General features: G+C 38.1%; 2 protein-coding genes across 7 annotated transcripts in view; both read left to right on the top strand.

Moving 5' to 3' along the window:
• Positions 1 to 10,672, top strand: part of CPB2 (carboxypeptidase B2) — a 47,863-nt gene extending 37,191 nt beyond the window's left edge. The window contains exons 9-11 of the mRNA XM_004433645.3: positions 3,710 to 3,912; positions 6,801 to 6,888; positions 10,488 to 10,672. Coding sequence (XP_004433702.1) covers positions 3,710 to 3,912; positions 6,801 to 6,888; positions 10,488 to 10,672 — 476 coding nt within the window. The remainder of the gene's footprint in view (positions 1 to 3,709; positions 3,913 to 6,800; positions 6,889 to 10,487) is intronic.
• A 1,071-nt stretch (positions 10,673 to 11,743) lies between these two features.
• Positions 11,744 to 14,881, top strand: part of ZC3H13 (zinc finger CCCH-type containing 13) — a 95,997-nt gene continuing 92,859 nt past the window's right edge. For 5 of the 6 annotated variants that reach the window (XM_087436049.1, XM_014789987.2, XM_014789986.2 and 2 more), the window contains exon 1: positions 11,745 to 12,087. The gene's annotated coding sequence lies outside the window, so the exon portion shown is untranslated. Of the gene's footprint in view, positions 12,088 to 14,881 lie in introns of all 6 variants that reach the window. The other variant, XM_014789984.2, reaches the window with a different exon arrangement.

The raw sequence follows: 14,881 nt of genomic DNA, 5'->3' as shown, positions 1-14,881 counted from the left end.
GGAGAAACTCAGACTTTAAAAGGTTAAGTCCCTTGCTCAAGAGCACAGAGCTAGGAAGTAGCAGAGCTGGGATATAAACCCAGCTGACTGACTACAAATTTATTGCAATTTTTCCACGTCTGACAATCACACTTCAGTTATAAGTTCTCTTTTGAAACTTCTTATTTTATCCTCGAGCTCTTTTGGTGCTCTATTTTACTTAATACTTTTCATGGTGAAGCCAGTGTTACCTAATTTGAATAGCCGAGTAGTCAAAATATATTGTTATTACCATCAAGATATATGGCAGCCCCTCTTAGGCATGGCACTGTATCATTACATATCACAAGAGTTAAAAACAGAAACAGAAGCAACAAGCATAGAATAAAGAATTCCAAATAAAACCAGAAGTAATTGAAAGGACTGTTTTTTTTTACCAAGTGCCCCAGCATCTCTTCAGTACTATGTAAGCAGGCCAGCGAGAAAGAAGAATGAAACCTTATCTCTTCCTTGTCCCTATAACTACAGTGTGCCTTTGTGATACTTTGTAAAAGATCTAAAAGAGCATCTCACTTATTAAATAGGAGTGACATATCAAGCTTACTTATTTATTTTATGTTCATTTTACCCTTCCTCTGTATTAAAATTGTGTGTGGGGGGGGGGATGGGAATGGGGGTGGGCGTGTCTTAGTCAGCCAGGGCTGCCTTAACAAAATATCACAGACTGGGTGGCTTAAACAAGAGAAATTTATTTCTTGCAGCTCTGGAGACTGGAAGTCCAAGATCAAGGTGTCAGAAGGGTGGGTTTCCCCTGAGGCTTGTCTCCTTGGCTTGCAGATGGCCACCTTCCCCTTGTGTCCTCACATGGCCTTTTCTCTGTGTGCACACATCCCTGGTGTCTCTCTCTCTTCTTATAAGGATACCAGCCATATTAGATCAGGGCCCCACCCTTATGCCTTCATTAAACCTTGATTACCTCCTTAAGGTCTCTATCTCCAAATATAGCACATTGTAGGTTAGGGTTTGAACGTATGAATTTGGGGACGACAGAATTCAGTCCATAACGGGGGCATTTCGTGAGGACCTCTGGTCTCAAATTTCCTGACAAGCTCCATTCATTTTCTAAAATGTTAAGTTTAACTACAAAGTTTTTGCAACTGGTACACAGTGGAAAATGCTTTATTTCTTTTCCTACGAGACCATAGTGGTTTTTTAAAATTATTATTTTGTTGTGGTAAAATAAATGTAATATAAAATTTGCCATTTTAACCATTTTAAAAATGTGCAATTCGGTGGCATTAAGTACATTCAAAACGTTGTGCAACCATCACTAATATCCATTTCCAAAGCTTTTGATTATCTCAAACAGAAACTTTGTAACCATTAAGCAGTTATCTCCTCATTTCCCACTCACCCCAGCCTCTGGTAATTTCTAATCTACCGTCTGTCTCTATGAATTTGCCTATTCCAGATACTTTTTGATTCCATGTGCATAGATCAAAGAATGCTCGAGCTTGAAGGGACCTGGTAGACCAACTACCTCTTGATTTAGATGAAGTGCCTTAGGCTGAGAGAGAGATGAAGTAGTTTGCCCAGATTAACATGCCTGCTTAATGGCAAAGCAGAGTCTCAAACTCAAGTTTCCCGACTCTGCCTGGCTCTTTCCACCACAATGCTAGAAATCACTAGAATGAGAATCACGGAATGAGAATCTGAAGCTATGCTGTCCACTACAGTAGCCACTAGCCACATGTGGCCATTGAGCACTTAAAATGTGGCTTGTCTGAATTGAAATGTGAGTGTAAAATACACACCAGATTTCAAAGACTTAGTGTGAAAAAAAATCTCATGAATAATTTTTATATTATTTATATTTGAAATGATAATACTTTGTACATATTGGCTTAAATTATATTATTAAAATTAGTTTCACCTGTTTCTTTTTTTAAAGTGATTACTTGAAAGGTTAAAATAAATATATGGCTTGCATTCTATTTTCACTCAAGAGCTCTGGTCTGAGCACTCACATTAGGTTATCACCTCTCTCTTCAACTCTTTCACGTCCTCCCCCACCTCTACCCCCAACATATAGTCTCTGTTCTCTAGAACTATATTTCAGAGGAAAAAGGCCAAGAGTATTCAAAGGTGACTGAACTATCAAAAATGGTTTGCCCAATCACATTATTGGTTAAAAATTAAAACAAATAAAATGCTTGAAAAGGCCTTGGGTATTCAGCACAATATTTCCTTGTGGGAAAGAGAATGTTTAACAAACATTAAGGTTGTTTCTGCTGCAAATAGCAGGAAGAAAACAGAGCAAGCTTAAGTCAGAAAGGCAAGCTCTGTAAGGATAATGGAGTGGCCCATGAAACCCAAGGACAGGGATGCAGGCAGGACTCAGAAACAGACTGGAACTGGGCCTGCAGCTCTGTAGGTGCACTGAGTCCTTTCTCTCCCCATCTCGTCTCTGTGATGCACACTGGCTTTTTCTGGGTCCCAATCCACATGATGGTGATGATGATGACAACAGCAATGATAAACAACAGTTACTGAACACTTAGTATACGCCAGGCACTGTGCGAAGCACTTTAAATGCATTCACTCACTGAATTCTCATTAAATCCTCATTTAATGTATAATTTTTCCATTTAGCAGATAAGGAAATTGATGTATAGATAGGTTTAAAAAAAGTTACCCAAGGCCGTATAGCTATGAAATGGTAAAGCCAAGATTAGAATCAAGTGATTGGGTGATTAACAATACGCCACGTAGCCTCTTATTGTAAAGGATGGTTACCACCAAGAGTGTCCAATTTGCATCTCCTAAAATAACAGTATTTAATTCATAGGGTTGGTGTGAGGATTAAATGAGATATTGCGTGTAAATCTTAGCAGAGTTCCTGATCTATAGCATGTGCTGTGTGCTATTGCTTTTATCTTCTTTGTTCAAGAGAGCAGCTGGACTGAGAGAGTAGAATTTTTGTCCAGATTTCAAGTTATCAGTGGAGGGATTTGGATTGGTAGAACACAAGTTAAGGACACAATTCAGGACTAATCAACTGTTTCCAGGAGGGAATAATCTTTTCAGTCAGAGGTGGCTCCCTGGGGCTCCACCCCTGTGAATTAGGGACAGAAAGGAGAAGTGTTGGAAGGCAGACTACCATCTGAAGTGATGTATACTATAATCTCTCAAAGGAATGAATAAACATTACTCTGGCACCAAATATCACCATCCTATTTTATTTAGTAAGCCACTTTAGCAAGTTAGATGTAGCACTAAAGGCTAACTTCTATCTTTGAGTTCCCAAATGAGAATTTTCTTTTATGAGCTATGTTGATTCGTAATTTTTTAACTACATATATCAGAAAAACCAAATTCACAATGAGTTAAAGAGAATGGTGTATATTTTTCTCAAATAACCACAAGTTTGAAGGTGGGGCTGGCATCTCTGAGACTTGCTTGGCCACTTTCTCAAGGTTGCAAGATGGCTGCCTCCATCTCAAGCAACAGTTGGAGTGTCTGCTATGAGCGCATATAAATATCTGACTTCAAAAGAAACATAAGCAACATTTAGTGCACATCAGAAATATGTTCTTTACAGAGCTCAGTCTAATCCGTTTATCTCAAAATGTTACACCATAGATGTTAGAAGAATACATTGTCAGGGAAATCACAAATTACAACAGTAGGTGCATCACCTCATAACTCCACTCTATCAATTTCACTACAGAGGAAGGTGCATCAAGTTTCTCGTGCTCAGAAACCTACTGTGGACCTTACCCTGAGTCGGAACCAGAAGTGAAGGCAGTGGCTGATTTCTTGAGAAGAAATATCAACCACATTAAAGCTTACATCAGTATACATTCTTACTCCCAGAAGATAGTGTTTCCATATTCCTATAATAGGAGCAGAAGCAAAGACCACGAGGAACTGGTAAGTACTGCTTAATTATTTTTCTTGTTAACATTTTGGAAGTAAAATAATATTTAGTTCAAGATCAAAAACTGTGGGGAAAAATTTCTCCTCTAGAGGACAAATGGAAAGATGCTTTATATTTTCATCTAACTCTAGTGCGAGTGCCCCTGGGTCAGGGTTCAGGTAAAGAACAGGGCTTTACCCTGAGGACATGAACTTTAGTCCAGCAGATGGGCTCCTAAGAAAATGTCAGACAAGCTCCCTGAAAGTCAGAAAGGAACTGTTCCACTTAGACCTGATCTACATATGAAACCGTCTGAGCAAGGACAAGGATAAGAGTCTCTGGAATTGTGGGTCTGCCGTGTGGTCGCCAGCTTTCTCTGACAGCCCTCCACAGAAAAAGCCACAGCACAACACTCATCAATTTGATACTAGCAGGAATTCTTTACATGCTGACCTCCCTAACCCCAGGGGTTTGGTCCTATTAAAAGCACCTCTGATTTCAGCATTGAGGCAAGAGCCTCCTCCCCACCACTCCTTTTTTTTTCAGAATGTGGTGGACAATATAGGAAGTTCAAAGAGGACTCACACAGTCTGCGATCCCCTCACCACTGTTTGGTCCCAAATGCTCTGGGTTGATCGCAAAAGATGCAAGGATTCTTGATGGATTGTGGCTAGGCTTGGCCAAATCCTTATCCCAGATGCTTTCCAGACAATGGTAGTATTAGGGCAACAGTTTGATTCTTGTCCAAGGTCTGATCTTTATGTAGTGGTTTGTTTCTTACTGGCTCACTTTGTTCTGGTTCTCGTAACAGAATAAACTACAGCCACATTAGGGCTTAGCAATTGCTGATGACAAATATACGGTTATTTGCATTTTCTGAAAATAGCTCATTTAGAACATAAACATACTTGACACTTGCAATTCTTTTTTCTTCTCAAGAAAAAACTTTTAAGGACAGCTCCTTTATTGGTGTTATCTTTGAAGAAATGAAAAGATATTTATCATGATTTGGAAATAGAATTAGTCTGATTTTGCCTTATTTTTGGATTATTATTATCACAAGCATTTGCTGAGAGTTATTACATGTAAAATACTGTGTTGGATGGACACTGAAAGAAACATTAGGTGGGCCCTGCCCTTTAAGAGAATATGATATGGTTAGGAAGCTCAGCCATTAGCAAATGTTACAAATAGCTGTACTCCAAGGTAGAGTAATTACTGAATAAGTGGCACAGACGGTAGAACTCACTTCTGACTGGGATAGCAAGGAGTGCCTCATTAATTGATTCAGAAGGAAATGCTGAGGTAAATGAGGTGATAAAGTCCTTGTTCTTTAGGAATTTATCATCTATTAAGGGTGACATATTGTAAAGAAAAAGGTATGATAAAGTGCTATTGACATTAAGGAAAAAATACCATTTCACCAGACATTGAAAGATAGGATTTCTATAGGTGGGCAGGGAAGGGAGGACATTCCAAGCTGAGAAAATGGCATTCCCCACAGGAAGTATGTTCAGGGGACTGTGAGGGTGGGAAAGTGGAGGGTGACACCATCAGAAAGTGGATGAATTCAGCTTGTTTGAATGTCAGAATAAAGTTGCATTTTATTCTGTAGACAATGGGCTTCCATTAAAACTTTTTTTTTCTAACAAAGGAATGGCACAACATAATATTGTTAGCCACTGATATTCTTCTGGGTTATTCAAGAGAGTGACAATGAATACTGTGATCCTAGTTCAACTTCAGAAAATATCTGGGTAAGCTAGAAACAAATGTAGTGGAACAGGGGACTTAGTTATTATCCTGCTCCATATCGGGGACGTAATCTTTTTTATTTGATGAGTCTTTTCAAGTTAGACATTTTACACAAGAAGAAAATAGAATCTGCGAGAAAGGAATCATGCATGCATTAGGTAGATGTATTATTTCGAGAAACTGGATTTAAAGTTTGGTGGTAATTTTGTCTAGGAATAGGATAACCCCAAGTTGTTTGCCTTTGAAATATAGTTATACTTCATTTTATATGATAAATGAATTTCTAAAAAAAGCATGTGAGAATTATTTTTTCTTCACAATAAATAAAATTTTCAATGTATTAGAAGAGTCTATATTTAAAGCCACCCAATTGTGATTTCCATAAAGCAAAAAAAATTCTTTTAAGTTAATTTATTCTTCTTAATATATCTTTTGGACAAATGCAGATTTTTCATATATACAGTTTTCTTTCTTCCTTTTTTTTTTTTTTTTGTGAGGAAGATCAGCCGTGAGCTAACATCCATGCCAATCCTCCTCTTTTTTTGCTGAGGAAGACTGGCCCTGAGCTAACATCCATGCCAATCTTCCTCCACTTTATGTGGGACGCCACCACAGCATGGCCTGACAAGCGGTGCATTGGTGCGCGCACGGGATCTGAACCTGGGCCGCCAGCATCGAAGTGTGCACACTTAATCACTATGCCATGGGGCCGGCCCCAACATATATACAGTTTTTTTCCAGCTTTATTGGGATGTAATTAACATATAAAATTGTGTAAGTTTAAAGTGTACAATGTGATGATTTGATACACATATATATTGTGAAATGACTACCAAAATAAAGTTAGTTAACACATCCATCACCTCACATAATTACAATTTTTCAAGTATATAGTACAAAATTGTTAACTATAGTCACCATGCTGTATACTAGATCCCCAGAACTTATTCATCTTATAACTGGAAGTTTGTACCCTTTGACCGGCATGTCCCCATTTCCCCCACCCCCCAGACTCTCGTACCACCATTCTACTCTCTGTTTCTTCATACATGCAGTTTAATATATGATTGATTTTTTTTTAGAAACTTCTACCTGTCCTGTCTCAAAGCTACACATTAACTGAAATTTCATATCCTGTTGATTTCAGTCTCTAGTGGCCCGTGAAGCAGTCCATGCTATTGCAATTACTAGTAGAAATATCAGATATACACATGGCAGTGGTTCAGAAAGTTTATGTAAGTATTTCTTCTTAAGATCTTGGAGAACTGTGAGGTACTAAAGAAATCTGTGTGTTTGGTTTTTCTGTGTGGATTTAATTTTTCTAAATGGAATCTTTAAACAAGGTCACATGTAAAACAATTGTATTATAACAATTAGAAATGGAAGCATAATAACTATGACAGTGCTGAACGAGGCTATATTAATAAATGAATATACTAAAAAGAAGCCAAAATGATATTTAAGAAATTATGTTCATTACTATAGAGTAGGGTTATAGAATTGGCATCACACTAGGTTAAAGCAGAAAAGTTCATAAAGGGTCAGAAGAACGTGTAAGATGCCCGGGCGACCATGTAAGGTTGTGCAGGTTGAACACTATACAAATCTAGGGAACACCACTTACATCAGATGCTTTTTAGTGACAGCCTGTGTCCAAGAGTATAGATCATACTACACTGTTGTTGATTGTCTTCTGTTTGTATCACACTGATGAGAACATGTATGTGGCAAACTCTTAACAAATATTTCAAATGAATTTCTGCTGGAAGATATTTAGTGAAGGACACCTTTGTACCCACAGTGGGATGACAGACAGTAATTTTGCTCTTTTGTAGCTGGAGGGGGAGATGGGAGAACAGAAACAGAAAATAAACATGTAACCAGGTGTCAGCAAACTATGACCACAGGCCAAATTCAGCCCACTGCCTGTTTTTGTATAGCCTGTGAGCTAAGAATGGTTTTTCTATTATTTAAATGGTTGAAAAAAATTAAAAGAAGAGTAAGACTTTGTGACATGTGAAAATTATATGAAATTCAAATTTCAGTATCCATAAATAAAGTTTTTTTGAACATCCATTCCTTTGCATATTTTTTATAATAGCTTTCATGAGAGCAGAGTTGAGTAGTTGTGACATAGCCTATGTGGCCCACAAAGCCTAAAATATTTACTGTCTGGTTCTTTACAGGAAAAATTTCCTGATCTCTGATATAAATAATTAAATAGTAAAATTTAATATACTCCCATTGATAAGTGAAGAAATCGGCTTATGGGTTTGAGAATGACTGTAGGAGAGAGAAGGCTACTTAGCTAAAGTGGCCCAGGAAGGTCTCTCTCTGTAGGTGACATTTCTGGGAGACCTACTTGGTAAGTGGTTGCCAAAAAAGGTGTAGGGGGAAACCAGGGAGAGGTAATGGCGTGTGAAAATGCCTTGAGACAATACATTCAAAGCCCTGAGTTTCCCTTAGCAGGTATGATCTACAGGGGTATAAAAACACATTCATATTATTTTCAATAAATTGCTTGAGCACCAGATGCCCTATTAGTAGAAAGTCCTCTTCCTCCTCAACCACCCCAAATTGTCTCAGAACAAACTGGGGCCAGACTGGTCTACATGGTGTCTCTGTCTCTTGGTGTCACTGGTCCACTGCTGCCTTTGCTGACCCAGGTCCTCTCTCTGTCACAGAAGAATCCCACAATTGCCTTTCATAGTTCAGAGCTTTCTTGATTCCCATTCTTTTCTCTACTAGTGTTCCCTAAAGCACGACCATAGTGCCTCAGGGCTGGAGGAGCTTATAGAGCAACTTCCTGTCATGATGAAATCAGTTCATCTCCACACATTCATTCATTCAGTACACATCCGTGTGTATGTGTGAGTAAGCATGGGAAAGTGGCTGGAGGAATAAATGCCAAATATTAACAATGGGTGTCAGAAATATTTGCTGAATGAATGCATAACTTAACTAACCCACTATTGATGGATATTTTTCAATAATATAAACAATGCTTCAGTAAACACCTTTGTAATTAATTCAAGTATAGGTATTAGAAAGAGCCAAAAATGATCACTTTGCATATTATATGATTGTCTACCTAGAAAACAGTAGAAAATCAACCAAAAATATTAGTAAAAATCAAAGAGTTGAGTAAGGTGGCTGACTATGAACTAAATATACACAAATATATAACTTTCTTATATACCAAAAATAATCAGGTAGAAAATAAAATGGAAAAAAGATCCTACTACCCCTCTACATGTATTTATATACACATGCACACATATAGACAAATAAATACACACATATATAGATTCATTGTTAAATGTATATATGTGTGTACACACACAAATCCATATGATCTAAATGAAAAACCTAGAAAATTTTACTGATGTACATAAAAGAAGACAAATAAAAGGAGGAACCTACCATGTTTTTGAGTGGAAAAGCAATATAAAAAATGTGTTAGTGTTCTAAATTAATTTGTATATTTAATGCAATCTCAATGAACACTTAAATGATTTTGAAGTTCATTTGGAAGAATAAATTAATTAGAAGAATAAATTAGTAAAATTCTGAAAAACGACAAATAAGAGAGAATTTGCGCCAACCAGGTATTAAAACACATAAACCTATAGTAATTAAGATTGTGAAACTGAGCCTGGAAGAAACAGATCAATAGAAGGGAGTAGTGAGTACAGAAAGATTCTCAAATATCTAAGGAGGTCTAGTATCTCATAAAGAAGGCGTTTCAACCAGTTAGAATGGTATATTACTCAATTAATAGGGCTAGAAAAACTGACATGTTACCTAGAAAAAACATTTAATTGGATTACTAACATGTTTTTCTCCAAAATAAATTCCAGATATACAAAATATTTTAATATAAAACCTTGCCATAAACCAAGTTGAGGGCTAAATAATGAAATAAGAAAGAAAATTCTCCACATATTATACAGGGCTGATAACCCAAATGTTGCTTTTATAAACAATCTATAAAATGCATCAAGTAGAGAAATGAGCAAAGACAATTGATAAAAAATATTAAAGATGGACAAAAAATATACCAAACAAAATATTCAGGTCAGTGGTAATCAAAGAAACATTAAGTGGATAATTCAATATTATTTTTCACCCATACAATTGCCAGAAATGCATAATTCCCATGGATGGTGTGGGAGGGGCGAGTGGGCTATTCATACCCTGCTAGTGGATGTATAAATTAGTTCAATTCTTTTGAAGGCTATTTGGCAACATGGAGCATAATTGTAAAAAGTACATACGCTTAGACTAGCAAATCTACTTCTAGGAAGGAATATTGTAAAGAAACAAAGAAGCAATTATGTATAAGCAAAGATGTTCATTGTAAAGTTGTTTAATTAGAAATTAGAAAAAATATAAAGGTCTCCAAATAAATAATTATTTAAATTAGTTATATTCAGCTTTACAATGCAATGCTATGAGATCGTTGAAAATAATAATGTAGATTTGAACTCATTAGTACAGAAAGCTGGTCACCATCAATTATGTTTAGAAATGTTACAAAACAGCAGGTATAGGATGGTCTTATTTATGTAGAAAATATTAAGTATGTTAAAGTATGCACCAGGGGAAAAAAAGCACTAGAACGTTAATGGTGATTATCACTCCTTGGTAGGGTTATGGATAATTTTTATTGTTTTCCTTAACCTGTTTTCCTTCAATCTCCATTTTCTACCAGAAACTTAGTAATAATCAGAAAAGAGGAAAGCAATTTTCATTTTTAGGTCAAATATCTCATTTTTCTAGTTAATTTGAACCATCTGCATTTCAAAAAGTAATTTCTTTTTTCTTCTTGTAGACCTAGCTCCTGGAGGTTCGGATGACTGGATCTATGACTTGGGTATCAAATATTCGTTTACAATTGAACTTCGAGATACAGGCAGATTTGGATTCTTGCTGCCAGAGCGTTATATCAAACCCACTTGTACAGAAGCTCTCGCTGCTGTCTCTAAAATAGCTTGGCATGTCGTCAGAAATGTTTAATGCCCTTGATTTTTTCACTCTGCTCTCCTATTTTAATTAACTTATTCCAAGAAGACCAAATCATTGTACCAGTTTCTTTTTAAGTTTTATCAGTAGTTTTGATAAAACGTTTTCCTATTCCTTGGTTTTGTCAAAGAACAAAATAAATGATACTTTAAAATTAAGGCAGACAAGGATTCACATTTTTCCTTGTTTCTTTTTAATTTGTAAGAGGTTAGGTACTGGTTTTTTCTTTGATTCCCAACGTTTTACTAGCCATCTCAAGTAATTTTTTTTTTTTGAGGAAGATTGGCCCTGCGCGTTAGCCAATCTTCCTCTTCTTCTTTTTTCTCCCCAAAGCCCCAGTACATAGCTGTGTATCATAGTCGTAGAGTTATAGCTCTTCTATGTGGGACGCCGCCTCAGCACCGCTTGATAAGCAGTGAGTAGGTCCTCACCCAGGATCCCAACCGCAAACCGGGCTACTGAAGGCAAACTGCGCGAACTTCACTGCTACGCCACCTGGCCGGCCCCCTCAAGCAATTTTAATAACCAGTGTCATGAAGATCATCGGACCCTAAACCGCAAAACGAAACGTGGTCAGAAGTACAGTAAAGATTTCTGCTCCAAATTTTCAATAAATTTCTGCTCGCACTTTTAAAAACACAACCGTGCATTCCGTTTGCTCCACAGTAACAGGCGATGGCCCAGAAAGCCGAGGTGAATCAAAAACAGGATAAACACGGCCGGTCGCCCCAGCTCAGGCGCTCAATCAACATCGTGGAGCGAGTGAACGAATGGCTGTAGTTACTGTCGACAACAAATGTGGCATTGTGCGCCTTTATACAGCTGTGTATTGTAAGAAATTATGTAATAAAAGGAGGAAACTCTTAAATTCACTTTTAATTGGGAATTTTGGCTCTTCCTGCTTCCCGGTTTCCTTCCCAGCGCTCCCTCACAAAGATTTGATGATTTCGACTCCTCGGTGTCGACCCTACCCCCGGGGGGCGTGGCTACGAAGGGGCGGTGCCTGCGCGCTGACGACTAATCCGCCGGCCGGAAGCTGCCTGTGGGCACAGAGGAACAGGGCAAACCTTGACTTCCGGCGGCATCTTGAGGCGATCCTACTACTTAGCGGCCTGGTAGTGTTTTCGTTGCCTTTTATTATCCGCCAGTCTTTCTTCGTCCTTTTTCTTCCTACCTTCCAGTCTCGCTTGACCCTGGCGAAGCGGCGGGCGGGCCCCGCTTCTCAGCCGCCCCGGGGTCCCCTCGCTAGCCGAGGGCCGGTTCCCGGGAGCCGCGCGCGCGCCTCCTTCTCCTCGTCGTCGTCTTCCCGGGGCCAGGCGCGGGGACAGAGAGTCGCCTCCCCCGCTCCTCGGAGCGGTGGCGGCGGTGGCGCCTGCGGACTGTGCTTGCGACGGGAGCTCGGGGAGGAGGTAAGCTTGAATTCTGTGAATTGGTGTGGGTATCGGGGGAAAGGCGTTGGGCGGACCCGGGATGGGGAGGCCCCCCGTTGTCCTCCATCCCCCGCTTGAGTCCCGCCGGGATTTTCAGCTCTCCTTGAGCATCCCACCCTCAACTCTGCAATGGCTCCCTGTGCTCAGGCCTCGTTTCTCGCCCTCGTTCTGATTCTTGCGAGTTTGGATAAGGGAAAGGTGGATTCAGACAAAGGTTGTGCCCAGTTACTACCGTGTGATGTGAGCTTGGGAACCCTTGCGCGGTATTCGCCTTTATATGCGATGGAAAGGTGCAGGAATAGGGCGTTAGATTTAAAGGCTTCCTCTTTACGCGTTCCAGACCTATTAGGAAAAACTATCTTACTTTTGGTTGTATTTGGTCTTATTTATTTCCCAGCAGTGATAACTTAACAACTTAGGTCCTGGGAGTTGAGGAGTGCTACTTTATCTTCACATTCCCTAGGTAGTTACTTTTGGCAACTATGTATCAGACCGGGGAAGGTGGAATGAAAGGAGAGGGTCTGATGTTTGGCATTATCTTTTTCTAAATAGGTTGAAATAATTTATGTGGCTGGAAAATTATTCAGAGTTGATACTACTTGAATGATATTGGTAGGATCTTGTTTGTGGAGCGTAGTGTCAAGATATTCGGTTATATTGCGAGTGTTTCAATAATTTGAACCACTTTGAAAATTAATGGGCGTATGCAGTCTCTCCAGGTTTTTGGTTTTTTGAAGAAATAATTTAAAAAGTTTGGAAAAGATCTTCACACCTCAAGTTTTCAAAGTCCATGATACTGTTGCAGTAAATCCAAATGCTTATGCAGTACAATCCATACCATCCATGCGTATATGGTGACAGTTAGTGTAGTTCGTAATATTTGAAATTACTGCCTTTAGTACCTAAAGCGACAATATTTTGGAGAGTTTTATGGACATCTGTAGATTTTCAAATAATTTCCAATTTCTTAGTGAAACACTTAGATTATAATATGACAGTTTCAACAAGAGACTAAGAATATTGATGCAGGTATGTAACCATTTGTGTCTGTAAAAATAGCTGCACCGTGAAACTAAGACTTTTGCTGTGTGGGTCTGGTAGCATCTAATTTTATCACATACATGCCTCTTACTGGCTTTCTAATTATTGGTGATTTGAAATGAACATTGATTGCATATTTTAAGATATGCAAATTAATCTAATTTTATATCTGTAAATTAAAACTAAAATCCAGTAAGTGGATGCTATGTTAACTTCTGTTCAAGTTAAAATTTTAATGTTATCGGTGTGAATTTGTATTATAATATGCATTGGTATTTACATATAGAAAGCAAAATTGTTTAACTTATATTTATTTGAAGAATTGGTTTTCAGTAGTTGTTAATCTTCCCGACCGCCCGCACCTCCCACACTCCTTTTCATATGGAGTTGGACCTATTTCAGCAGATATTTAGTAGCAGTTGAAACATTAACTGGTGTTGATATATAAAGTGTCTTCTATTCTTTTTTGATAGTTTTGTATGTTGCAGTTCGGTTTACTTTACTTTATAGTAGTTGCCATCATGGGATATTCTCTGTGCATAGTCTTTTTAATAAATTATTTTTTTCTGTACAGTGCTACAGTATTGCCTTGCTCATACCAGTGTAGTCAGTTTAGTTCTGTCAGTTTTGTTGGGAATTCAGTTTGGAACTGTTTTAGTCTTATCTCATATAAGCAATCTGCAAGATTGTTTTAGAAAGTTCTTTTAAAAAAATGCTCCCAGACTATGCATCAAATAAACTTAACTTTTTTCTTTCAAAAATATGAAATATAGGGCCGTCCCGGTGACGCAAGCCGTTAAGTGCGGGCGCTCCGCTGCGGCGGCCCGGGGTTCGCCAGTTCGGATCCCAGGCGTGCACAGACGCACAGCTTGTCGAGCCATGCTGTGGCGACGTCCCATATAAAGTATAGGAAGATAGGCACGGAGGTTAGCTCAGGGCCAATCTTCCTCAGCAAAAAGAGGAGGATTGGCATCGGATGTTAGCTCAGGACTGATCTTCCTCAAAAGAAAAATAAATAAATGAATAAATAAATAAATGAAATATAAATATGAAAATATTTTATTTTTATTTAATGTATATATTTTATAACCCTTATTATTATTTTTTAATACAACTCTTAATTTTAGAACTTCCGTGGATAGGGATTTATTCTACTACCAGTTGGTATATTTATGTAGTCTTAATTGCTTAATTATTTGACAATATCTTAATATTATGCTGCTACTCATTCAGATTAAAGTGGTTTATGCTTTCATTTGTGCTACCAGAAGAGACCTCAAAAAGATGTAATTATGGATTGAAGTGAGAATACTAAAACTGATACATATTTTATTGACAAGATTTTAGTCATTAGGCTTCAGAAATAATTAATTATTCAAAAAGAGGCCCCTGTATGTTTCTCCTTTCTCAGCCATATTTTTGGGTACCCAAGCTTTTGGGTACATTGTGATATTTGTTAAGTTTTAGGAGAGAGAGAGACAGTTCCCATTTGTGAAGACCCTCTTTTGTTGTATCTTACTAGATTCAAACTTTGTGTCTCCCAGGTTTTTTTTTTTTTTTCCAACTGGAAAAATATAATAAAAACTTCTGGTATTTGTTCACTCTGCCAACAGAGAGGAGAATTAGGAAAATAACTTAATAGACTTTCACCAATGTCACTCTGACTTCAGTAATGCTGGTGTTTGGGAAAGACATGATGATGTGGCTGACAGTGTGATGGCAGCCTAAAGCC

The sequence above is a fragment of the Ceratotherium simum genome, chromosome 10 (genome assembly GCF_057802395.1).
Source record: "Ceratotherium simum simum isolate JZ-2026a chromosome 10, ASM5780239v1, whole genome shotgun sequence".
In the NCBI taxonomy this organism is placed as follows: domain Eukaryota; kingdom Metazoa; phylum Chordata; class Mammalia; order Perissodactyla; family Rhinocerotidae; genus Ceratotherium; species Ceratotherium simum.
This window is presented reverse-complemented; position numbering and strand designations above follow the sequence as displayed.